Source organism: Egretta garzetta, unplaced genomic scaffold, assembly GCF_000687185.1.
Source record: "Egretta garzetta isolate BGI_Z169 unplaced genomic scaffold, ASM68718v1 scaffold96, whole genome shotgun sequence".
Classification (NCBI taxonomy): Eukaryota; Metazoa; Chordata; class Aves; order Pelecaniformes; family Ardeidae; genus Egretta; species Egretta garzetta.
Genome location: NW_009259965.1, coordinates 2,223,040 through 2,246,304, shown reverse-complemented (window position 1 = coordinate 2,246,304; position 23,265 = coordinate 2,223,040). Strand labels below are relative to the sequence as shown.

At 38.4% G+C, this 23,265-nt stretch overlaps 1 protein-coding gene across 4 annotated transcripts; it reads left to right on the top strand.

Annotated features, from left to right (window-relative positions):
- The first annotated feature begins 184 nt into the window (after positions 1–184).
- On the top strand, positions 185–23,167 carry TOPBP1 (DNA topoisomerase II binding protein 1). Of its 4 annotated transcripts, XM_035895696.1 has the most exons (24): positions 185–361; positions 497–690; positions 1,528–1,707; positions 2,714–2,883; positions 3,415–3,578; positions 4,086–4,333; positions 4,631–4,950; positions 5,739–5,911; positions 6,939–7,150; positions 8,433–8,725; positions 10,391–10,564; positions 11,615–11,736; positions 12,814–12,937; positions 13,310–13,459; positions 13,970–14,075; positions 14,736–14,928; positions 15,761–15,981; positions 17,041–17,204; positions 18,137–18,251; positions 18,777–18,940; positions 19,823–19,963; positions 21,146–21,235; positions 21,700–21,861; positions 22,274–23,167. In XM_035895696.1, the coding sequence occupies exons 1-24, from the start codon at positions 204–206 to the stop codon at positions 22,415–22,417; spliced, it is 4,182 nt and encodes a 1,393-aa protein (XP_035751589.1). In that variant the 5' UTR covers positions 185–203; the 3' UTR covers positions 22,418–23,167. The 4 variants fall into 4 exon arrangements, with proteins under 4 accessions (XP_035751589.1, XP_035751590.1, XP_035751592.1 ...); XM_035895697.1 differs by lacking the exon at positions 10,391–10,564 and having other exon boundaries at positions 13,970–14,081; XM_035895699.1 differs by lacking the exons at positions 185–361; positions 1,528–1,707; positions 2,714–2,883 and having other exon boundaries at positions 611–690; positions 13,970–14,081.
- Positions 23,168–23,265: the final 98 nt, after the last annotated feature.

Genomic DNA, 23,265 nt, shown 5'->3' with positions numbered 1-23,265 from the left:
AAGTTTTGATGTTTTTGGTGGCTTCTATCCATACCCATTTTGTATTTTTGAACAGGTTTTTAGGAGAAACCATGGAGAATTGAAATCCATGATTTGTTTTTTTTTAAGGTGAATGTGAGTGTGATGTAGGTTCTTTCTTTTTGCTTGATAATTTTCTATAATTTTTTTTCCCCACCCAGGAAGAAGTTCACAATTATGTGCAGATGATGGGTGGACGTGTGTACAGAGACCTCAATGTGTCAGTAACTCACCTTATAGCTGGAGAAGTTGGCAGCAAGAAATACTTAGTAGCTGCTTCTCTGAAAAAACCTATTTTGCTTCCCTCTTGGGTTAAGATGCTGTGGGATAAGTCTCAGCAAAGGTATAAAAAACCAAAACAAACCTTTTTGTTTTGGGGACTGGTAATTCTTACGGTGATACTGACTACTTTCTTTTTCTGGTTGATTTTACTTGGAAGAAAAAAAATATTTCTTTTTCCTTTCTTTCATTCCTTTAGCATAATGAGATACACTGATGTTAACATGGAAGACTACGCTTGTCCTGTGTTCCTTGGCTGCACAATTTGTGTGACTGGCTTAAGTAATTCAGACAGGAAAGAAGTCCAACGCCTTACTGCTGAACATGGTGGGCAATATACAGGGCACCTCAAGATGAATGAATGTACTCACCTCATAGTTCAAGAGCCAGAAGGTAGAACTTACGGAGTAAATATTATTTTCACTTCTTGAGTTGAAGTAGTGTAAACATGCATAAGCGTAAGAGTTTGAACTGTCTCCATGTCTGCTTCATTGTTGCTCTTACTACTTCTGTTTAGGGAATCACTGTTGATGGGAAGATTAACACAGGGCACCCTTCCTTTGTTCTAAAGGCTCGAGAAAGAGAACAAAAGAGGAAAAAAACAGAGGCCCAGATGATACATAAGGGAAGAAAGTGGGAGATGCCTAGAGAGGATGGAAGAATAAAGAAAAACTAAGGGGTTTTTTTGAGAGCTGAATAGGAGTTAATTTATATGCTGATTGAAATTGGATTGCAGACTAATGGTTTTTTTAACTGATTTATTCTTTGTGCCTTCTGAACTCTACTAAGATAAAATGAAAGCTCCCTTTCTTTCTGCTTGGGAAGATGAAGGGATTGTAGTTTTATTGCCAGAAGAATGGGAAGGGTTTTCCCGATTTCCCTCCGTTTCCCTATGGGGAAATACCCTGGGACTTTTTAAACTTTATTTTTAAAATAAAGCTTTAAAGTTGGTTTTGGTTTGGGGTTTTTTTGGTTTTGGGTTTGTTTTTTTTTTTCTTTAGTGCCCTGTCACGCTGTACCCATGAGCTAGCCATCAATGAGACTTTTCTGCTCTAACTTTATTTAGGAAATAAACAAGCAGCTTATCAGAAGAGACCAGAATAATGCAACTTGCACATTGAAATCAGTTGTTGTATTTTTTAATGTCCAGCCATCTTTCTTTCAGGAATCACTGTTTGAAGCATTAGCCTTTTAGTAACTTGTGGTTTTTATTTTGTTTACATTTGAAAGGTCAGAAGTATGAATGTGCCAAAAAATGGAATGTGCACTGTGTATCTGTGCAGTGGTTTTCTGACAGTATTGAGAAAGGCTTCTGTCAGGATGAGACAATATATAAAATAGAGGCTGGATCAAAACTGAGCAATACACCCAGTACGTCAACACCTACGAATCATGCCAGCAAGCCCAATAGTAAGTAAGACCTTTTAAAATACATTAATGTAAGATAGGAAACATTTGTTTGAGGGGGGAAGAACTGTTTCAAATTAGTAGGGGCACTCCTTGCTTTTACAGTGCTGGTTTGACAGTTCGGGTTCTGATTCTGCTTATGCTTAAAACGTGACGTTACTTTTATGCACATTGAATATTCCAACGTATGTAGACTTAAACGTGTGAATAATTGTTCAAAAAGTAAACTTGAATTAGGCATATGATTGTCTGCTTAAGAATCAATGGTCTATATCTCTTAAGTCCTAAAAATGCACAACTGTTCATACATTTGTAATTTAAAACAAGTGTCTTGTGAATTTAATCTAACAGCAGTATTAGGGCGAAAACAAATGCAGATTTTTCTTTAAATTATTTTTTCTATTTTTTTTTCATATATTTGTTTTTGCTTCATGCTGTTAACAGAAGGAAAGTTAAAAGCATTTTGTAAACAAACACAGTAGCATGAAAGACACAGCCAGCTTTAAATGTGTCTTTCCAAAGACCTGTTACTGACTGCTACTTCAGGAAATGACTGGACAGCACACTAGGTTAGCACTTCCCAGAGAGCACTGGGAATTCAAGTTGGGTATTACGGAAACCGCATATAACTCTTAAATCTCAGCTTCACATTGATTTCTCTTTACGGCAGAGGCCTGTCTATTTTTAAGAGTATTTCTAATAGGTGGCCACAAAACCGGAATAAAAGCTTTGAAAACCGATTTTATTCGCTGCTATCTCATAGCTGACATTCATTTGGGAATAAACAGAAGGTGCATAAGCACTCTTGCTAGTAAGACAATATTCAATCTGTGTGTAAATAAAACCCTTGGTTTAGCTAAGGTTATACTTACCTAGTATTTTTTATTCTTCAGACTTTAAATTTACTTCTAGCACAACAAAATCGTGTGTGACAGTTTTGTTTAGTGAGGCAGCAAAGAGAGATGAGCCAAAACTAATACATCTTTTTTAATTTTAATTTTATTTAAAGATCATACCCTTTCGGACGTCAGCCACATTTCCAATATCAATTTGAGTGGTGTTAATGAAACCGCATGTAGTTCTGCTATGAGCAGCAGACTGGATCCTCTTCCTGATGAGCTGGAAAACTTGGATATAAGTTCTTTTCAAGCCCCTGAAGACTTGCTAGATGGGTGTCGAGTATGTTTAACAATGTATACTTTGAAATGTTCAGTCTTAACCCTGTGGAAACAATTAGGTTGAAGCAATGGCAATTATTGCTTGAGTAAATTGTTGTTTCCATGCTCACTACCAAATGCCAGACTTATTTTGTGTTCACATGCTGTAGCTTGCATGTGTGTCTATGTGTGTGTGTGTAATTGTATTAAATATGTGGTATAAAATTACATATTTATGGACATATATAATCAAATGCTATAGTGAATGGGTTCTAGAATTGATGTATAGTTCTGGATGGGTTTTTTTGTTTTAATTGTACAACTTCGGGGGTTCATTCCATTAGTAAATATTGAAGTTTTCCTAGATGAATTTGCAAAGATAAATTAATCCAATTCTAATGCTTAACTGTTTTGCTGCTTCTCAGAAGCTGCACCACTAGTTTCTGTGTTTTACAGCAGTCAAAACGAATTACACCAAAATATCTTTATTTTTTCTTTTTTTCTCTTTTTTCTTTTTTTAAATGCTTTTTTTGTTGCTCTGTTCTTTTTGTAGATCTATCTGTGTGGCTTCAGTGGCAGGAAGTTGGACAAGATGAGAAGGCTTATTAATTGCAGTGGTGGTGTTCGATTTAATCAACTTAATGAAGATGTTACCCATGTCATTTTGGGGGAAAATAGCAATGAGTTGAAACACTTCTTGGAAAAGACAGCTCACAGGTTATGATAACTGTTTTGCTTAAGGTCAACCTCTGCCTTGTTTTCTTTCTCTTACCACCCTGTAAACAGGAAAACATGTATTGATTTGAAAATACTAAATCGTTCTTGACTTAAATAAAAGACTTAGAGCTGATAAGGACATCCTTGTGTGCTCTTGAATACTGTAGTTCTTTCAGGAGCCGTGAGTCACCTCAGTGAATAGAAAACCAAGTATTCTTATTGGTGAAAAGAAGTCTTAATGTGTGTTTGTTAATATATTGAGGAGGAAGGATTTGGCAGCCCAGCAGTGGCAGATGTAATTTACGTTATAGCAAATAAGTATGAAATTCTCTGTTCTCAGACTGAAAGAATTAAAAAAAATCTTGATGTTTGTAAAGTGCCCAAAGGTTGCGTAGTGTTGAATATACAAACTTCAGGTGTGTGTATATTCTAGTATTTGCGGAGCAGAAAAGAAGAATCAGTTCTGAAACCTGCTGTAACTTGTTTATATAATGCTTTATTTTATAGGCCTCATGTAGTGACAGCAAAATGGTTGCTGGAGTCATTTAGTAAAGGTTACCTACATCCAGTGGAGCAATATATCCCTCTAAACTACCAGCTGTTAGAGAAACCAATTTTGGAGCAACCTGGAATGAAGTCAATTCTTCCCAAAAATAACAGTCTCTTGAAGAAAGAAGCTGTGAACGTTATAAAGCACCAGAAAGCTGCTGAAGATGACTTCCTCTCTCTATATGTAAATAATGATTCTACATCAGGTACGTTCTAGGCTCAGCATACCATAGAAAGCTTAACTGCTTATAATTAGCATTTGTATTTTGCAGCATTTGCTTATTAAAAAGCTAGCCACATCTAGTGTGTTAACTTCTATATTTTGTTTTAGAAATCAAATTTAAACAGGTCTATATAGAGCAGTTTTTAACTAAAATCACGGAAAACAGCAGAATACTGTCATTTCTTCATGAAACTATTTTGAGTTATCTTTGATGTTCTTGTCAAGCAATTACCATGGTTGGTTGTTTTTGGTTTGTTTTTTTTTTTCCCCCTCCTTTCAGATGAAGTTGAAAAACTAATGCCCAGAACCTTCAGTGATGTTACTCACTTGACTGTTGAAGGAGAAAATCCATCTTCTGTCTGTAATGGTTCTTTGGGAGAGTCTTCTGCACCAGTTGAAGGAGGCTTATTTGTCAGAAAGAGATTTCTTCTTTTGGGTTTTGGTGAAGAAGAGGAGTCCTGCATTGCAGATATTGTAAAGGAGAATGCTGGGAAAATTCTGCAGCTGCAAAGCAGAACCATTGCAGACTATGCTGTGGTACCTTTGTTAGGGTGCACAGTGACGCCGACTGTTGGTGATGTTGTCACAAATACCTGGCTGGTAAGGGAGTTACACTTTCAGTTCCGCGAGTAAACACCTATCTGCATGAGAAATATGTTGTGTCAGAATGCAGAGTTATTGGTGGTTTAAATGTCAGAAAGATAATGAGAGATTAGCCTCAGTTAATTTGAAATGTACTAAATGAAAGCATGCTTTAAAGCCTCTGCAACTGTAAGGTATGTTTTATCTGTGCCACTTCATTTTCTACAGGTTTGTTAAACAGGAATTCATTGCCATGACTCAGGCTTCTTATATGGGAGTCTGACAGCATTCTCTCTAAATAGTGAATTGTGGAAGGAGCTAGTTGGCTAATAATAATTCCATTTGATATTTTTGTGCTTGCTTTTTACAGGTTTTCAACTTGTGGCAGAAAAGCAAGTCAGCTTTATAGCTCAAAGTCAGAAAATAACCGTATTTGCCAAGAGCAGGCACATGATGTAGACTAACTGCTGTTAGTATTTTTCAGTACTAGGTAACTTTCTGTGAAGTAAACATATACAGATCCTCAGATTATGCCTTGAATTACTTAAGGGAGCCTCCAGTATTGGAAGAGTAGTAACTGAAGAATTCTGAATAATGCTTCAGTATGTCAAACCTGACAAAAATAAGATGATCTGGAGAAGAACTTGTCTGATTCAATGGGAAATAATTCTGTCTCGGATGTAGCAATGGAAGCAGGGTTGCTTGTTTTTGAGTCCATAAATGCTATCATATAGTTGCTTAAATATTTTTGGGTTTATTGCTATTTGGCTTGATTTGCATTGCTCTCTCTTTCACCTTTTTTTAAGATAACATGTGTGGAACAGCAGCTCCTTTTAGATCCCCAGTCCAATCCACTTTTCACACCAGTCCCGGTAATGGAAGGAGTTACGCCTCTGGAAGATTGTGTTCTTTCTTTTAGCCAGTTCACTGGTGCAGAGAGAGACTCTCTGGTTTATCTGGCAGGACTGCTAGGAGCAAGGTATGTCTCCTGTCAGGGTTTCTTCTTATCCTTAGACAGCCAATGTGATGAAATCTATCATGCATTTAATTTCTTCTTTTACAGAGTAACAAATATTAGAGTTAAAGCCTTTTTGGATTCTATTCATTTACAAAATCTGGTGCTGAAGCAATGAGATTTTACTGTGTAGTTCTTTTATTTTCCTCTCCTTTAGAGAAATTTATTCAGTGCTCACACAGCCTAATTCCTACCAGAATATGGTCAGTCTCATATTTCCCAACGACTGAGTCTCAGTAACTTTTTGCTCTGCGCTGAAACAGAGAGAGAAAAAAAAAAAAGTCAGTTTTTCAGATGTCAGGCCTCCTGAGTCGCTCTTCGGTTGTCCAGGAGTGGACTGTTGTTCCTCTTCTTCTATACTGTCTGGTTCAGCCTCATAGCCAGTGATGGCGCCCCATTTCTTAGGAGTTGGGATGGTAAATTATTTGCTCCCAAATCATCAGGCATCTTTGATAAACATTAAGAAAACCCTGGGTAGTCATGAAGTGCAAAATCGTATAGCTTAGAGTATAATTTGATCTTATTTGTAGTCTGTTTGACCAAATTCTTTGCTGGCAAGTTCTCAGTCCTGCCATCTTCTTGGAAGATTGGGTCCTTGATGATGAAAGAAAAACTGTAACATAAAGAAAACTATTATTCATTTGGAAATTATGCTTGTTGGCTCCAGAAAGGAATCCACCCTGTCCCATTAATCTTGCAGAAGATCGTTAGGTCCAGTGTATGATTTGGAAATGGGATATATGAGGACGTCTGGAGTATGAGAAATGTTATGTCTTCCATACTGATAGAAGCAAAGCATTACTGTTTAATTTTATTTTTTTTTTTTTTTTTTTTGTGCGTGTAGGTTAGGCTGTAAAGTGCGAGGTGGATGGCCTTGGATAATTCTAGTGGTTCTTTCTCTGTTGCTTGAATGCATTTTATAATAGTATATAACATGCCCTAGATTAATTTTGTTTATGACTAAATGAATATTTTATTAATCTAATTTTAGAGTCCAAGAATTCTTTGTGCGGAAAGCCAATGCAAAAAAGGGAATGTTTGCCAGTACCCACCTTGTGGTGAGAGAACCAGATGGTTCCAAGTATGAAGCTGCGAAGAAGTGGAATTTGCCGGCAGTCACTGTTGCTTGGCTTTTGCAGTCTGCAAGGACAGGAAAGAGAGCAGATGAAAGCAAGTTCTTGGTTGAAAACGCAGAGGCTGAAGGTTGGTTATTAGCAAGTGAGGGAATATGATTGTGTCATTGTACTGTTCTTTCACAATAAAGAAGGCAGGTATGATGAATTTTTTTTTTTCCTAACACCTTCGAAGCTAAAGGGTATCTTTTCAAGTATTTTTTTCGTATTTTTTTTCCTGCTGTTGAATCATGATTATAGAAATGATACCGCTGCAAGTCTCTTGGAGCTAGTGGAGTCTTGTGGTTATCAGTCAGTTGGGAATCAAGCTCAGTGTCTTGGCTTTGTCCTTTCTGACACATATGCTGCTCTGTAGATTGCATGGGAATTGGCGATAGAAGATCCAGCTTAGAACTTTGTACTTGTTGATCTGCAATGATATGATGCCCCTCCGTTCAGTCCTTCATGCCTTCTTCATCTTCTGATGCTTCTGCTCCTTTTCCAGTTATTTCACACCTTTTATTTGGCAATATTTCTTCCATATTAAGATGCAGGCTATATGATTAAATACTGAATGTTCGCAGACCTGTTTTACCAGTGCCTTTGTGAGTTAATTATATGGGTCAGAGGACAAAAGGTATGTTGTTGGCATAGGCACATCTTATCTGTGTGTATTACGTTTTTAAGGAAAAGAAGTAGGGGGGCAGGGGGAAATGAGCAGTAAAATGTAAAAGCAGTTCTTGTACTAATCTTTTTGAGCTATAAAGATGATGAATCATGCTTACCTAGAAGTGTTTGTGATGGATAGGCTTTAAGGGCTTATTCCTGTCTAAATCTTGGTCCTATTAATCCAAAGGCATAAGGGACTGGAAGTGTACACGGTGGCCTAAAGAGGTATGATTCAGAGTCATGAATATGGAAGAAACTTCAGGTTATATGGAAAGCAAGGAGCCAGGGAGCAGGAGTTACCTTTAATGTTGAAAGGGAAAGATTAGTTGTGTATTACATCTTTTTCTTGGATTTGTATTTTGGCAGTTGTTGCACAACACAACATCTATGAGCTGTGCGGGTATGTGTGGAACTGCAAACAGTGTGAACAGGCCAGTGGTTGCTCGCTCTTTTTCAGATGCTTAGAGTCAAGCCCAGTACCAATGTAATTCAAACTAAGTAGTTAACTGGAATATTCAGATATACTGGCTTTTCAAACATAATCATCAGTTTAGAGTGTTTATTGGGGGGGATACGAATTATTTTTTTAGGGAAAGGAAGGTCAGATGAACTTTCAGTTGTTGTTTACATGAAATTGTATGTGAGACTCGTGTTCAAAAAAAAAATCAGATTGCTTGCTTATGTTTATTTTGTTTCTTTTAAAGATAAGGAGAGTTCCATTACTCAGCTTAGCAAGACACCAGCAACTGTTAAATCTCCTGATTCAGAACAACCTACTTACCTCCTTGAAGCTGGAAAAAAAACAGCTGTGACCCCTCTTGATATCAACAGGTTCCAGAGTAAAGCTTTCCAGGCTGTAATTTCTCATCATATTGGGAAGAAGACAACCCCTCTTGCCCAAGGGGGGGTGCCACAGAAAGAACCGTCTTTACATCTTGATACACCATCAAAATTTCTTTCCAAAGACAAGTTGTTCAAGCCTTCTTTTGATGTAAAGGTGATCATCTTTGCAAATTTTTTAGTCTATAGAGCCAGCAGGGTTAAAGATACGCATAAACTGAAATACAGCACAGAAATGTGTGCTTACCCCTTTTTATGCTGTTAACATACAGACTTCCCATTTTGAATAAAGCCAGGAAAACTGGCTCTGTTGTTTATATATCGTTCTAGTTAATGACCTGTGGACTAAATTTATGGACTAGTACATGCTATAATGTCCTTAACAAAGCTCCTTTATGCTTATAGCATATGCTGATGTCTTCTACACCTCACATGGTACACAGTCTGTGTTCTTGACATCTAAAGACTGAGAAATGTAGTAAGAAGGCTTATAATTGCTCCAGATACTTGGAAACATCTGTCTGTTTGGTTTTTGATGAAATGCTACTTTAATGAGATGTTTTAATGTAATAGCTTTATAGCAATTACAAAACTTACTGCAAATTGAAAAATGTGTTGGGGTTTTGGGTTCATTGTCTCATTCTGAAGGCCACAAGAGGCTAGAAAAACTAGTAGTCTTAAAACAGATCAAAGAAACCCCTGACATTTATGGAGTGTCTGTGCTGGAATAGCTCTTGAATGACTCTAGTGTGCTTTGGAAGGCTTCAGGTTTGTTTTTAATTTTCGAGGCCTTAACTGAAAGATGAGTGCACTGAATTCCTGCAAAGTTGTTGGGGTTTTGGGGGGGTTATTTGGGGGTTGGTTGTTTTGTTGTGGTTTTTTTTAACCCCTCTGCCTGCAACAGAACAAAACATGTATTACAAAACCAGAAGAATCTAGTGTTCTCTTTAGTTGTGCTTCATGAAGAGAAGGCTCTGGGGAGACCTTATAGCAGCCTTCCAGTTCTTAAAACGGAGCCTGTGGGAAAGATGGGGAGGGGCTCTTTATCAAGGAGTGTAGTGATAGGATGAGGGGTAACAGTTTTAACTGAAAGAGGGTAGATTTAGATTAGATATTAGGAAGAAATTCTTTACTGTGAGGGTAGTGAGACACTGGAACAGGTTGTCCAGAGAAGTTGTGGATGTCCCCTCCCTGGAAGTGTTCAATGCCAGCTTGGATGGGGCTTTGAGCAACCTGATCAAGTGGAAGGTCTCCCTTCCAGAGGACTTGGAAGTAGATGATCTTCAAGGTCCCTTCCAACCCAAACAATTCTGTGATTCAGTTGGTACTCTGCTTTTTGAAATCTATTAGCTTACCACTCTGATAATTTTCAAAAGCAAGATATTCTGGACCAAAATGTCTTTTTTTAAAAAAAGGACAGTGGGAAACTTGGTGTGTTAAAGGTGCAGATAGAATCACATACTGATATGCAACTATTGTGGAGGAAGGTGTTAGTAAATTAAAGTAATTGGTTGGGATTGGGAATACCTGGGTTTGGCCACTGGCTTTTCCACTGAGCGCAGTTTTCAGTGATGGCAATGAAAAGAGACGTTGATCATTTATCTTCTTCCTGTTTTGCTTATGCAGACTCTTAAGACTGGGGTTGTCTTGTACTGCTTTTGTGCAATGGTACTACAGTTGCACTTGCTAAGTGCTACTGTAGTGCACTGTCCTGGGTTAGGAGTGTGAAATCTTACTACAAACTGTATTTGTGAAACTTACACTTCAGTGAGAATTTTGTAACATGTTCGTGAAAGTCAGTCAGTTGCTTCTTTTTTGGTAGGATGCTCTGGCAGCTTTGGAAACTCCTGGAGGTCCTGATCAAAAAATCAGGAAACCAAGCACACCTCTCTCTGAAGTCATCGGCAGAAACTTGAAATTGGCACTGGCAAACAGCACAAGGCATACAGTAGCTCTTACTGCCAGCCCTCAGTTGACCACTGCACAGCCAGAAGCGGTAGGAAATTTTGGGTTTGAGTTTCTGGAGCGTAGGCTTAACTAAGAAAATGACATTTTTTGTGATATAAGTTACAAATGAGTTTGTGAATTGTGGTTTGTGATCTATTTGAGTAGAAATCCATGATTACGCATTCTTTAATGACAGTTAAAGGGAAGGTAAGATAGAAGAGTTTCCTCCTGGAAGACATAGAATTTTAAGACCTTTTTTGACTCTTTGTACTGCTGTCTTGAATATTAAGCAGTTGCTAAGTAACATGGCATATAAGTATGTACCGATTTAGACTTTGTAGTATTGGAATGAGAGGATTTCATCACACTTAAGAAATTCCCAGGCTCCAGATGAGCAGGATTAAATATTTTGTATTGGACTAAAGTTAGGAGCTCTTTTTAATGCATGTTTCTTCTTTTCCTATCTTCCTCTGTAAGGTGCTGCTCTTCAGCTTACTAGGAGGCTCAAGATGTGATCAGTGGCTTACCCTCTTATAAAGACACATTATGTTATCCTTTCTTGTAGTCATCTTGCCTCTTCAGTTTAATCTACCCTAGTGAAAGAAAACAGAAAAATACATAGGAGGAAAGGGAACATTTATGTATCGCTTGCCACGTTAGTACACTGTTTACTGTAGAAGAGGGGCAAAAAAGCTAATGGCCTTCCGCAGGGGAAGGCTGTCACTTCTTATTTTGTAACTCCTTATACCTAATTTTTTTCACTCCAGTACAGTGAAATACTTCTGTGGAATCAGATATTTTGTTTGATATTTCCCTAATTCCAGTGTACTGGAAGTGCTCAGTCTGTGGTGGAAGGAGCAGAATACATTTCAGGGAGACTGGCTGAGAGTGAATCTTTTGTCTTTGGATTCCTAGTGCACGGAATGATAATAGTGCTGTGTTTTGCCCATGGAGTTTGGGAGTAGCTAAAATGGAGAAAATATGTTTATCTTAGCTTTGTTGTTATTGCATATTTTACTACATGCTACACTAAACATTAAAGTACTTTTGTTACTGATACAGAAACCTTCCCAACATGACTCTCCTGTTTTTTTCCCAGATGCTTGAACAGGAAGAAGAGCCGAAGCCTCTAGCTGACGTTGTTATATATGTTAGTAAAAAACTTAGTAAGAAGCAAAGTGAACTGAACGCAGTAGCAGCTTCTCTTGGGGCAGACTACAGGTATCAACTAATACAAACAGCTTCTATGCTTCTGCATTGATGTGACATTTAATAAATATGAGTCTTGGCATTCTAATATGCTTATCTATATGACCTTTTGCTGTAGTTTAGATTTCACCACCTGAAGCAATTTCTGTTGCAAAATAAGGCCATTCACTTCTAATGCGAATTAATGCCATGTTCCCCTGCCCCCAACCTCCCTGGTCTCTGTGTTCTTGATAAATCTGTCTTCTGGAATTGCAGAAAAATGTAGGGTTTTTTTCCTTCTCTTCTTTTTTTGAAGAAAAATGAAACATTTTTAGCTTTAGGTAGTTTAAAATTCACTTTATATTTTGGATTTTGAATCAGATCTGGATTTGTGTGTGTGTGTTCCCTGGCTCAAAACTAATTATTTTACAGATTTTAAGTATGGTGAAGTTAGTGTGTGTAGAAAAGCTTAGGAAAAATAGGTTGTCACAAAGAGAAACTACAAACTAACCTTTGTGATTTAAGACAGAATTCTGCTCCCACTAAATCTGCTTTATCTATTTTGTTACTGACTTCTATGGTAAGTGTTAGCATTCACAGTGTGGATGAGCAAGTTGCCCTTATGTTTGGTGGTAGCTTAGAAATGCTGAAGATACTTGCATTAAATGGCAAATACTATTTTTTATCAGTTTAAATGTTAGAATCATGCATTTTGTTTATCTTGAGCTTCAAGAATCAGTGTTTTACTTGTAGCTCAATATGTCAATCAAAGAAAAAGCTCTCTCATCCTGGGTCACAGCTTCTTTTTAGAAACTGATTTGAAACTCCACTTACTTAAATAAAAAGTAAAGCAAAGTCCCTCCTCTTCTATATGTTTATCAGATTTAGTTTTGTTTACTTCAGAAATGCTTTCAAAAGACACTGAAGTTGTTCTGTCCTGAAACTGAATGCTGTCTTCATTTGATAAAGAAATTCTTTATTTAGGCATAACAAAATGGCCAAAACAATATTTTAAAATGGATAAGGGATAGAACAATTTCTGGTATGGATTTCTTAATACTTTCTGATAGGAAGTGGTATCTTCAAGTTGTATTTAATTTTGTTTTCTAGATGGTGCTTTGATGAAACAGTAACACACTTCATCTACAAGGGAGGACAAAATGACAACAATAAGGAGTACAAATCTGTTAAAGAACGGGGTATACATATTGTTTCAGAACACTGGCTTTTAGAGGTATGCAGCTTGCTTTGTTCCCTTATTAAAAGTGAAGGGAAGTGGAGGTTAAAACCAGTTATATGGTAGTTGATTTTCTGTTTGAATTTATATTGAATGTATATTGGAACTGATGTTTTGCATCCTGCTTTGCATTTAGAAATTGAGCAATCAATTTTCGCTGATGTACTTTTACCTTGTTCTCCATGAGGAGAAAAGAAATTCTCTTCTTTGAAGCACGTGTTTCGCAGAATGGGAGCCACATTTCTCTCTTGTGTAGAGTACTTCTTTTGGTGGTGGTTTTTTTTATACTTTTCCTATGTTTAGATGGGGAGTTTCTCTTTTATCTCAATCAGTTTCTCATCTTTCTTATGTTAACTGGTGTTATTACAGAGTGCCCAAGAATATAAACGGCTTCCTGAATCTCTCTTTCCTCACACTTACAATCCCAAAATGAGCCTGGACATCAGCACAATGCAGGATGTCAGGCTCTCCTCCTCCAGTAAACTTCCATCAACTGGAAAACCAGCAGAGGAAAATGAGGTATAATGTGTGATATAAATTCATGTTCTATGAAGCAATTTGGATTCAGTTACCTTAATTGTTAGATTAACGTATTAATAAAAAACTTTGATGCTTATTCAGCAATGCCCTGAATTGGGTTTAGCTAGTAATTCATAGTAGCTATTGCAGATGTTCCTTAAGGTTTTTCTGCATTTGTAATAGTCCTCTTCTAGGGTGATGGAGAGAGACATGGGTGTTTCAGGATTAGAAGTGCTTTCCAAATTTGAAATTATGTAGGTCCAGTCTTCACCTTCTTTTGTAGGTAACGATATCCAAGGTGTGAACCTGTCCTCGTAAACATTTAGACTGCAGAATAGGTGTTGTCATTGATGCTGCTGTTCACTGTTTTATTGTCATTGCGGTAGAAGAAAGATGAGATTTACTCTAGGGCAAGATTAATAATCTTCAGAATTTATACAAGTGTTGAACATGGGTAAAAAGCAAAAAATTTTGGAGTTTGAGAATTCTACTTGTCTTCATTGTTTTTAGATTATTCCAGTGGATGAAGATGATGCTGAAGATGATGTAACTACTGATGAAATAAAGGAAATAGTCACTGCAGAAGAACAAATTGTAACAAGTGAATCCAAAGGAGGTGAATGTAAATCACTGTTTTCGAAATAGTTGTGGAACATCAACCTATCAATATAAGCCAGTTTTAGGTGCTGAATGTACTTGACTGGTATACAAATTAGTACCTAAAGCTTCCAGGTCTTAATCTGATGTATAAATTAGTATCTAAAGCTTCCAGATCTTAATCTCAAGATCTGGAAGCTTTAGGTACTAATTTATACACCAGTCAAGTACAGCTAGCCCTTAGTGTCGCTGGATGTGAGGGAAGGGTGTTGCTCTCTATTGTAAAGACATGCAGCCCATAAGAAAGTCATGATTATCTATTGCAAATTACTTAATTGCTGTTTCTTTGTTTTAAAAATGCTGAAGTTTGTAATTTGTCATGTTAAAGACTGTTTTAGAGTATACCTTTTTTGTTATGTGAATAGATGTGTTATGGGAGAATTGTGGATACAAGTTAGATTCAGAAGTGAACCAAATGGAGATTTCTACTTGTGTCTAGGAATAGGTGACTCAGGGCATACATAGTTTTCCTAGATATTTTTTCCCAGTTATCTTTTCCTCTTCTTAATGTATTGGTTTTGTCCTGATGCGGGGCGGCGAAGTCAACTGGAATTTCAGTTATTTTCACTTGTTACAATATAACAGTCTTGATCTTTTGAGTTTTCTTTGTTCTCTTAAGTTTTAACCCAAGCACTAGAAATGAGGGAGAACTTCCAAAGGCAGCTGCAGGAGATCATGTCTGCCACATCGCTAGTGAAACCACAAGGGCAAAGAGGTTCTCTTTCAAGGAACAGTTTTGATGGTTCTCCAACCACTCCTGATAGCACACGGTCTGTGCGAAATGGCCGCAGTAGAGTTTTGGAAGCCCTAAGGTATTGATTTGTGTTTCACAGTTTCTTATTTTGTCCTCCCTGGGCATACTTAGACAGTCACTGAAACACGAATAGGTCTCCATAGGCTTTCAGATGTATTGTATTTCTCCACTGATGTACTTAAGTTGCTTCTCTTGCAGTTCAGAATCTTTAACGGGACATGTTAGATAACATTCATTCTGACTTTATCTTAATCCATAGTGGGTATCTCTTGTTTTTCAAAAACCATAGAATAGTACAATTGCTTTTTAATTTTGAGTTGAATTATGCCAACTGATTTCTTTCTCTTCAGGTTAGTTAGTGTTCTTACAGCTTTTGAAGAAACCATTGCTGCAGTATTTCAGTACATAGGTCATATACAAGTAGTAGGTATTCCTTCAAAGCACCTCTGTAATGTTTCTCCTCCTTTTTTTTTTTTCTTTTCTGCCTAAACAGAGAACAGGATTTGAGCTCTAACAATGCTGAGCTACAGTGGAAAGTAATGGAAGCCTTGCAAAATTATTCCTTTAGCTTGGTGTTTATTTGCAAATTAATAGGTTCAGTAAAGAATAGAGTACTCTGGTTTTGGAATAATTTATCAATATGACACGTAATAAAAACATCTCCTACTGGTACTTTGGTTGCCTTTTTTCAGCCATGCTGACACTAAGGGCCACAAAGCCAGGCTGCCAGAGTTGCTTTTATACTGAAATTTTCCCCTTTCCTAGCCATGCTTTCTATGACAATGAGGTCATTCAGACGGTACACGTGATGTGATCATTAACACATTGACTTCTAGTATGGTAGTCTTCTGTAATCAATATTTAAGGTATCTCTGTTTTTTTTTCCTTAGGCAATCCCGTCAGGCACTCACAGATATAAACACAGAGCCATCCCAGAGTGAGCAGATTGTCTGGGACGATCCTACTGCAAGGGAGGAGAGAGCAAGACTTGTCAGTAACTTCCAGTGGCCTAATAGTCCTTCCCAGTGCACTGAGCAAGGTCAGAGTAACGTCAATAAGAACACGGATGAGTCTGCCTTCAAAGGATCTCTAGCTGATGCAGAGATTGCTGGTATAGTAAAGTTAGAAATACAATGTCCTTGTTTTTTGCTACAGCATCCATTTGGTTTTTGGGACTTTTAAAATACAGTAGTGTTTGAATTCTCCTTTTAAAAAAAAGTGAGCATTGTTGGCATTTCTTGAATGTCAAAAATACAATTTTGAGCTCCATTATGTGTTGCTGGTTTTTTGAAGAGAAGCTTTCCTATCTGTTTGCCATTTGTGGTCAAACACCAAGGCAGCACCTGCCTTAAAAATAGTCTGCATGAACTTTAGAAAATCTTCCGAATTTTTATTTGGAACCACAGCTGGTTTCCAGGTGACAGTTCAGGTAGGTGTAGTGGAATTCAAATAGGAATACCAGTAGCGGAGTGTTTTTAATTATAGTGGAAATATTCAGAGGTGAAGAATGGAGATAGAGGAAAAAGATACTCATGAGCCCAAAGAACAGGTGTGTCAGAGCTGCTGATGGACATGCTTAGGTCAGGATTCAGTGAAGATACTGTATTTATCTTCCCTGTTCTTTTTTTGTAGTCTCTAGGCTACTACTAGGACTAAGGAAGCAACATATTTATGTTTTTTCATCTGTTTTTGCTTTCTTTCCATTCCTGCCTCCTGAGAGAAGGTGGATACTTTATTTCTCTCTCCCCTCTGCCTCCCTCCTGCCCCTAACTCCTTCCCTCAGTCTACTTACAGAGTTTCTGCTTGTGGCAACAGTCTTCCTGAAAACTGACCCTGTCCTAGAAGAGGTTGAAGAAAATTAGCTAAATGCATTCAATTGATTTTTGGTTCAACTGAATCAATGCAGTTTAGCCAAAGAAATTAGGCCATTTGAGGTTTTTCTTTTTTTCAAAACGAGGCACCCCAGCACATGAGTCTGCAGTATTGTAGTCAGTGGTTTGTGGTATAAGGAAGAGCATCTTTAAGAAGGGCAGTGCTGAAACGTAACTGTGCATATTGTAGCAGCAGTTATGTTTTGTCCTTTTAGTTTAGCTACTTTTTTTTTTTTTAACTTTATCCATAATAGTATTCAGCCAAAGAGAAATCATGCAAAAACATTTTACTTTCACAGCTGTTCCTGATGCTGGGGATGGAGATTTGATCGAGGGTCTGAAAAATCCTGTATGTAGAGATCCTGAAACACCGATTAAAGATCACTTGATCCCCACTCCGCAGGCTCCCAGTATTGCTTTCCCACTGGCTAACCCTCCTGTGGCACCACAGCCCAAAGAAAAGGTTTGTCATACGAAGAAATGTTTGTGATGATTTGTGTTCTGAGAGATGTAGTGGCACTTCACAACCTTTTGAACTTGACAGTAAATATAAAATAGGTAAATATCTGCATTTGAAATCTTGAAGTGGATTACTTTTGTGCAGTTCTATTTCTTTTCCCTCCTTTCCTCAAGATTTTGAACAAATAATGTTTGTTCAAATGAATAAAGCTTCTTTGTTCAGACATATAAAGCTTTTTGTCCTGTGAGTTCCTGATGGAATGCTGAGGTGGGCTTTGGAGTGGAGGGCTGCTATGTGTATTACTCGGAACTCCGCCAGCCATGTTGGGATGATGGAAAAAAGTTTAGACTTCCGTTTCCTTGGTGGTATCTGGAATATATGTTTAGATACAAACTGAAAATTATTTTTCTGCCAAAAACCTGGTTTAAAATTCTGCTTTGTTATAGCAAAGTTGGAAGGGGCTAGGAAAATGGGCTTAGCCTTTTGCCTTTTGCCTTTTACTTGATGCTCAAACTTTAAGCAGCCAGGTGTCTTCAGAGACATAACGTGTCATGTTAGTAAATAGGCTGTGGTAGAAATGCATAGAGGCCCCTGAAGTTACAGTCTGAATGAATGAGGCAGTGTGATAGGTGGATGCTGATTTCTTCATGTGTTCAACTTGGCATTTGGTGGATATGAATGAAGGGTTAGTTTGCATGACAGATTGGTTCAGTTGTGCCCTGAAGAAAGGGGAAACCAAGAGGATGTTAAGCAGGAGCCTAACATTGATTTGATAAGATCCAAGCTTTTGTTGAGTGATTGACAAATTTGGTTCTGCTTTTCCTGTCTAAAAGAAAACTTAATATAAAAATAACCTAGAATGTTTGGCAGAGAAATAGTCAGCTGTCAACCTAATCTTTCTGTCATATTTTCAAAATCTGTTACTGTATTTCCAGGCTGTTACAGAAGATGAGAAGGCTGATGAAGAACCAGAAAAAACCCGTAAATTTCAGCTGTCTTCTCTTAATCCTCAAGAAAGATTTGATTACTGCCATCTGATTGAGGAATTAGGTACCAGATATTTGTAAAATGCAAAGAATAGTATGTGTCTGTAAGCTGGTCAGCTGTGGCTTGTTGCGGAAAAGAAAGGGCTTCTGTTAATGACTAATCAGATTTGAGGTCTCGAATTTATGGCTTTCTGTGCTTGTGAGCGATTCTTTGAATATATTATTATTATTATGTGAGTGATCAGCTTTGCGGTAAAACAGCAATGGTTTTGTCTTCTGGCAGTTTCTTTTAGCTGCCTCCACAATGGCCTCATTCTTTACTGTTGGGAGTGCCCAGGACTGCTGTCCTCTGGTGTGTCTCTCATTTCTGTCTGTCACAGCGGCACTTTATCAGAGCCACTCTTCCCTGACTGCTCCTCCTTTCTTGCCAGCCTCTGCCCATGTCACTTCAAGAATAATATTTTCAATGTAAATTTGAGTTAAGTATATTTTTATCTGAATTCAAATAATTCTCACTTTGAGTTGATTCTTTCTGTGGTGCAGCATGACCCTTAAGTATTTTGAATCAAATTCATTCCTCACTTCCAAGGTGGAGTAGTACTTGAGAAACAGTGCTTTGATCCAAGTTGCACACACATTGTTGTGGGACATCCTCTTCGAAATGAAAAATTCTTGGCTTCGATGGCAGCTGGAAAGTGGGTGCTTCATCGTTCCTACCTGGAGGCATGTAGAGGAGCCGGCTGCTTTGTTCAGGCATGTGACTTTATTATTGAGAAATGCGTATTTTGCACTTTTTCTCATTTCTTTTTATTTTGCGCTCCTAGGAAGGGCCTTAACCTCTCAAAAGCGATTAGCAACTTGGGATGCCCAAGCCTTGGGAGTTTTAGAGGATCCAAAGTCTGATAAATTTTTGGCAAACTTTTATCTGAAAACTAGTCCTGGACCAAAGTCCTGCTATAAGACAAATAAAATGCCTATATTCTTATAGTTAGTTCTGAAAATTGAAGTTTGGGTACCTTTTGGTAAATTCTCATTGGTATCAGATAAAGTTACACCAGGAATGAAATCCTGATCCTTTCAATAAATGAACATAATAGTTGTAAGTGATCCAACTCTGTAACCACGTACATAAACATTTTTGAACACTCCCTTCCAATTCCTCACTTCCATAACCATTATTTCATACTTTTCCTGGGTCTAGCAGCTCTTTTACATTGACCAGGCTAACTTTTAAAATAATGCTGGTAGACTGGTTGATATCTTTATGTATCAAAATCAACTTTCATTGTTTTGGAAGACACTGCAGAAATGCGGAGTTGATGGCGTCCAGAGTAATGAGTTGCTTTGCCCTGCTGTTGAATTCCATTGCAAGAGGAATCTGGTTATCTACAGTGTGACTTGATGTCTCTGAAAACATGAGTTGATCTAGATACATATGTGCAATTTAGAGCCATATCTCTAATTTTAACTAGAGCTGTTTTGGCCAGATGAAAGCAATATATAAAGCTACAGTGAGTTGGGATTTGTTCTGGGTTTTTGTTTTGTTTTTTTCATTTTGGTGTGGCTTTTAAATTTATTTTTCTGCTGGTAAAGTTGGCAGGACTGCTTTGTAATTCAAGCTTTTGATTGTTCTAGGAAGAAGATTATGAGTGGGGAAGTAATTCCATACTTAATGTTTTGCCTGGAATCAATGTAAACCAGAAGAAACTAGCACTCGCAGCCATGAGATGGAGGAAAAAAATTCATAAAGGGAGGCAAGAAACTGGTATTGCCGAGGTATGGTATTGTTGAGGTATTTAGATACTCATGTAAGTTGTACAGTGTGGGTGGACAGGATAGGGATTGTCACCAAGAAACTCAGGGACTTAATTGGCAGGGAAAGGTAATCTGCCTTGCTATAAAGAACAAAATAGCTTAGCTGGGTGTATTCTAGTTAAGTCATTTTGTTTTTAAAAAAACTTTTAGTGCTGGCATGCTAAAAGTGTCCATCTCCTCCTGAACCATTGTTCACTTTTTGCAAAGCTGGGATGTGGCTACTTACATATGTAAACGTCCCTTGGCTATGAAGGTGATGTTTACACTTCAGCTCTCTGACTGGGGAGCTAACCTCACTGGGCTTCACTGGGAAACCCCAACTGGTACTGGCAGTAACGGTTACAAATCCTGTGCTGTGCTGTGTATGTGAATACAGCTCGCCGGGCAGCATTTGTATAGCTCTCGTGGTGAGCAACAAGTGCTTCAAACAAGGCACAAGTTTGCACGTTTCCTAAAGCACTTCCTGTGATTTTTATGGTGCAAGTTCCCTTGTCTTTCAGTGAGATTTTTGAAAGTGGGAATTGGGCTCCCCAAAGCCTTTTAACTCCTCTCTCAAATCAGGCATTGCAGTTGAGTATTCATTGAAAAGTGGAAATACCACTGATGTTTTAGTCCCATCAGGATAAATCTGGACTGGCATGTGTTTTACAGTAGCCTTTTAAAACGAGTGCTTGTACCAAATCCTCTGTACCCCTTGCCTACTTGGAAAGCAGAGTGAGTGCTTGTAGGAGGCAACCAGTTGGCCCCAGGTGCTGTTACTGTAACTGAGTAGATAATGTGGTGCATGAGGTAGGGGGAAAATACTGTTTCCAAGTAATGTGTTTTTCTTCAGATGTGTTTCTGTAGATGAGTGTCTGGTGTTCTGGAAAAAACACTCATTGCTAAGGGTCTTTTCAGGGATCAGTTTGCCCATCTTGCTATGCAGGTGAAAGGGCTTAGTGGTGAGCTGCCTGGCTGTGTGCTGTTGGCCCAATAGCTGTATGCTATGTGGGGTTTTTTTCTGCCATTTACGCTTACAGGCAAAACCAGCTGACAGAATATCATCTGATGGACATTGACAAAAAGGGCAAATTACGGATCCATTAAGTCTTTGTACGTTTTTAGTACCCACATACTTTTGACTAAATTGAGTCTTTTATCTAGGGAGCTTTCAGTGGCTGGAAAGTGATCCTGAATGTTGACCAAACCAAGGAACCAGGATTCAGGCGCCTTCTTCAGTCAGGAGGAGCAAAAGTATGTATTTTTATAAAAAAATAATTAAAGACACGTATGTTTTTATTTTTTTTTTTTTTTTTTTTTTTTTTAGTTTCTGTTAAACTCTGTGCTGGACATTTTCCTTGTGTGTAAAACATCTCAACCAACAAAATTGCTTGCACAGGATAGCCAAGACACGGTCAAAGGGTGGGAGGAAAAAGCTATGTCATCTTCATTTTGCATGTGGTCAGGCAGGGCAGCTTGTCTGAGGTCACACAAGTCAGCAGTGCTGGTGATAGAAATTCTATGCCCTGCTCTGATGAGAAGAATCACCCTTCTTGAAAGCTACGTGATAGTACAGAGTGCAGCTGTAAATGGTATTTTTATTTCCCATTGCGTTGCTAGTTAATTTGATGAGTGGAATTACAGGTCATGAACTGCATTTGTCTTGGGGAAGAAACACAAATAAGCTCGTTTCTGTCTGTCGTGTGTTTAATCTGTAGGTCTTTCCTGGTCGTTCTGTGTCTGTGTTTAAAGAAGCAACTCATCTCTTTGCTGACTTCAGTAAGCTGAAGCCGGACGACACCAGGGTTAACGTAGCAGAGGCGGCAGCCCAAGGAGTGAACTGCCTGAAACCAGAGTACATCGCTGACTACCTCATCCAGGTGTGCATGCTCTTGGGGTGCCCTTCGCCCCCTCACACCCCCCCAGATGGGGCAGGCCCCTCGCCTCCAACTGCCCCAGTCACCCTGAAGCCTCGGAAAGGGACTGCTGCTCTACTGGTCACGCGCCTCCTTTGCCAGGAATTGTAGCCACAAGCGCACATGCTGAGTATTTCGATCCGTGGCCTCAAATTTTACTTGCTGTAACGTGACTTGCTGTAGTGCTGGCAGTGGGGTCTGTTGAAGGGTAGGGAGCTTGAAAAATGTATTCAAAATGCAGGTGTGCAGAGTTTGTTTTATTATTTTAAATTTTAGAAAACTAATGAGCTGTTTCTTTCTTCTCAGAAGCTTCTTCACCTAAACAAAGACTTGAGCTAAGCCACTTTTTTTTTTTTTTCTTCTTTCTCTACTGAAGGATCCACCTCCCCCAATGGAGTCTTACTGCCTGCCAGAAGCTGAATCTTACCTTCAGAATACAACAGAATTTGGAACTGCAGTGTCCCAGAAAAGAAAAGCGCTGGGAGAAATGAGCAGAGTCAAGCGATCCAGAATACACTGAGCAACTTCCATGGTTTTGATTTGTACATTTTTTTAAATCCATATTTTTTATTTTTGTGGTAAGAATGAAAAAAACCATAAGCTTTGAGTTTCACTTCTAATTTGTCCTGAGATTAAAATAACTTTACAGGAATACTCATAGGAAAGCTTGCTTTGGTTACCAGTAGCATCTAAATACGTGGCAAGAATTCATCCAAAAAATAGCGTGTCTCCAAAACGTCCTAACGGGCCCACTAATGATTTTGTTTAGAGACACCATTGTATAATAATAATAATTAAGGAATACTTTGTGAGATGCTTACCACATCTTTTATCTGTGTGGTGGGAAGATACCAGTTGATAAGAATCCTGTTGCATCTCCCACACAGTAGTGGACTTAGGTTTTACAGGAATTTTTTTCCTCTTCTGGTATTTTCTATTGGAGGGGAAAAGGGAAACAGGACAAAAAGAATGGGCTTGTAAATTTTTGTACTAATAGAGGGTGTAATAAATTATTTCTATAAAACAGAGGTGCTGTTGAGGTACTGCTGTTCCGAGTGCTAATGAATCTGTTCAGCCACCATCGAACCAACTCTGTTTGACAAGAGGTGAAGTTTGACCATGTTCCCTGTCTGAGGCAGAACAAAGCTGTTGGCTTCCAGCAGCTGGAAGTGTGCTCTGTCAGGCAACCATGGTATTTTTTAGACTAGATATAAGGAAGAAATTCTTTACAATGAGGGTGGTGAAACACTGGAATGGGTTGCCCAGAGAGGTGGTGGAGGCCCCATCCCTGGAAACATTCAAGGCCAGGTTGGACGGGGCTCTGAGCAACCTGATCTAATTAGCGGTGTCCCTGCTCACTGCAGGGGG

Excerpts from the sequence above, each read along its gene's own strand:
- TOPBP1 (XM_035895696.1), top strand. The coding sequence starts at position 204 with ATGATGGGTGGACGTGTGTACAGAGACCTCAATGTGTCAGTAACTCAC. Across the intron at positions 691-1,527 it reads CATAGTTCAAGAGCCAGAAG|GTCAGAAGTATGAATGTGCC; the intron begins GTAGAACTTACG and ends TACATTTGAAAG. Across the intron at positions 1,708-2,713 it reads TCATGCCAGCAAGCCCAATA|ATCATACCCTTTCGGACGTC; the intron begins GTAAGTAAGACC and ends TTTTATTTAAAG.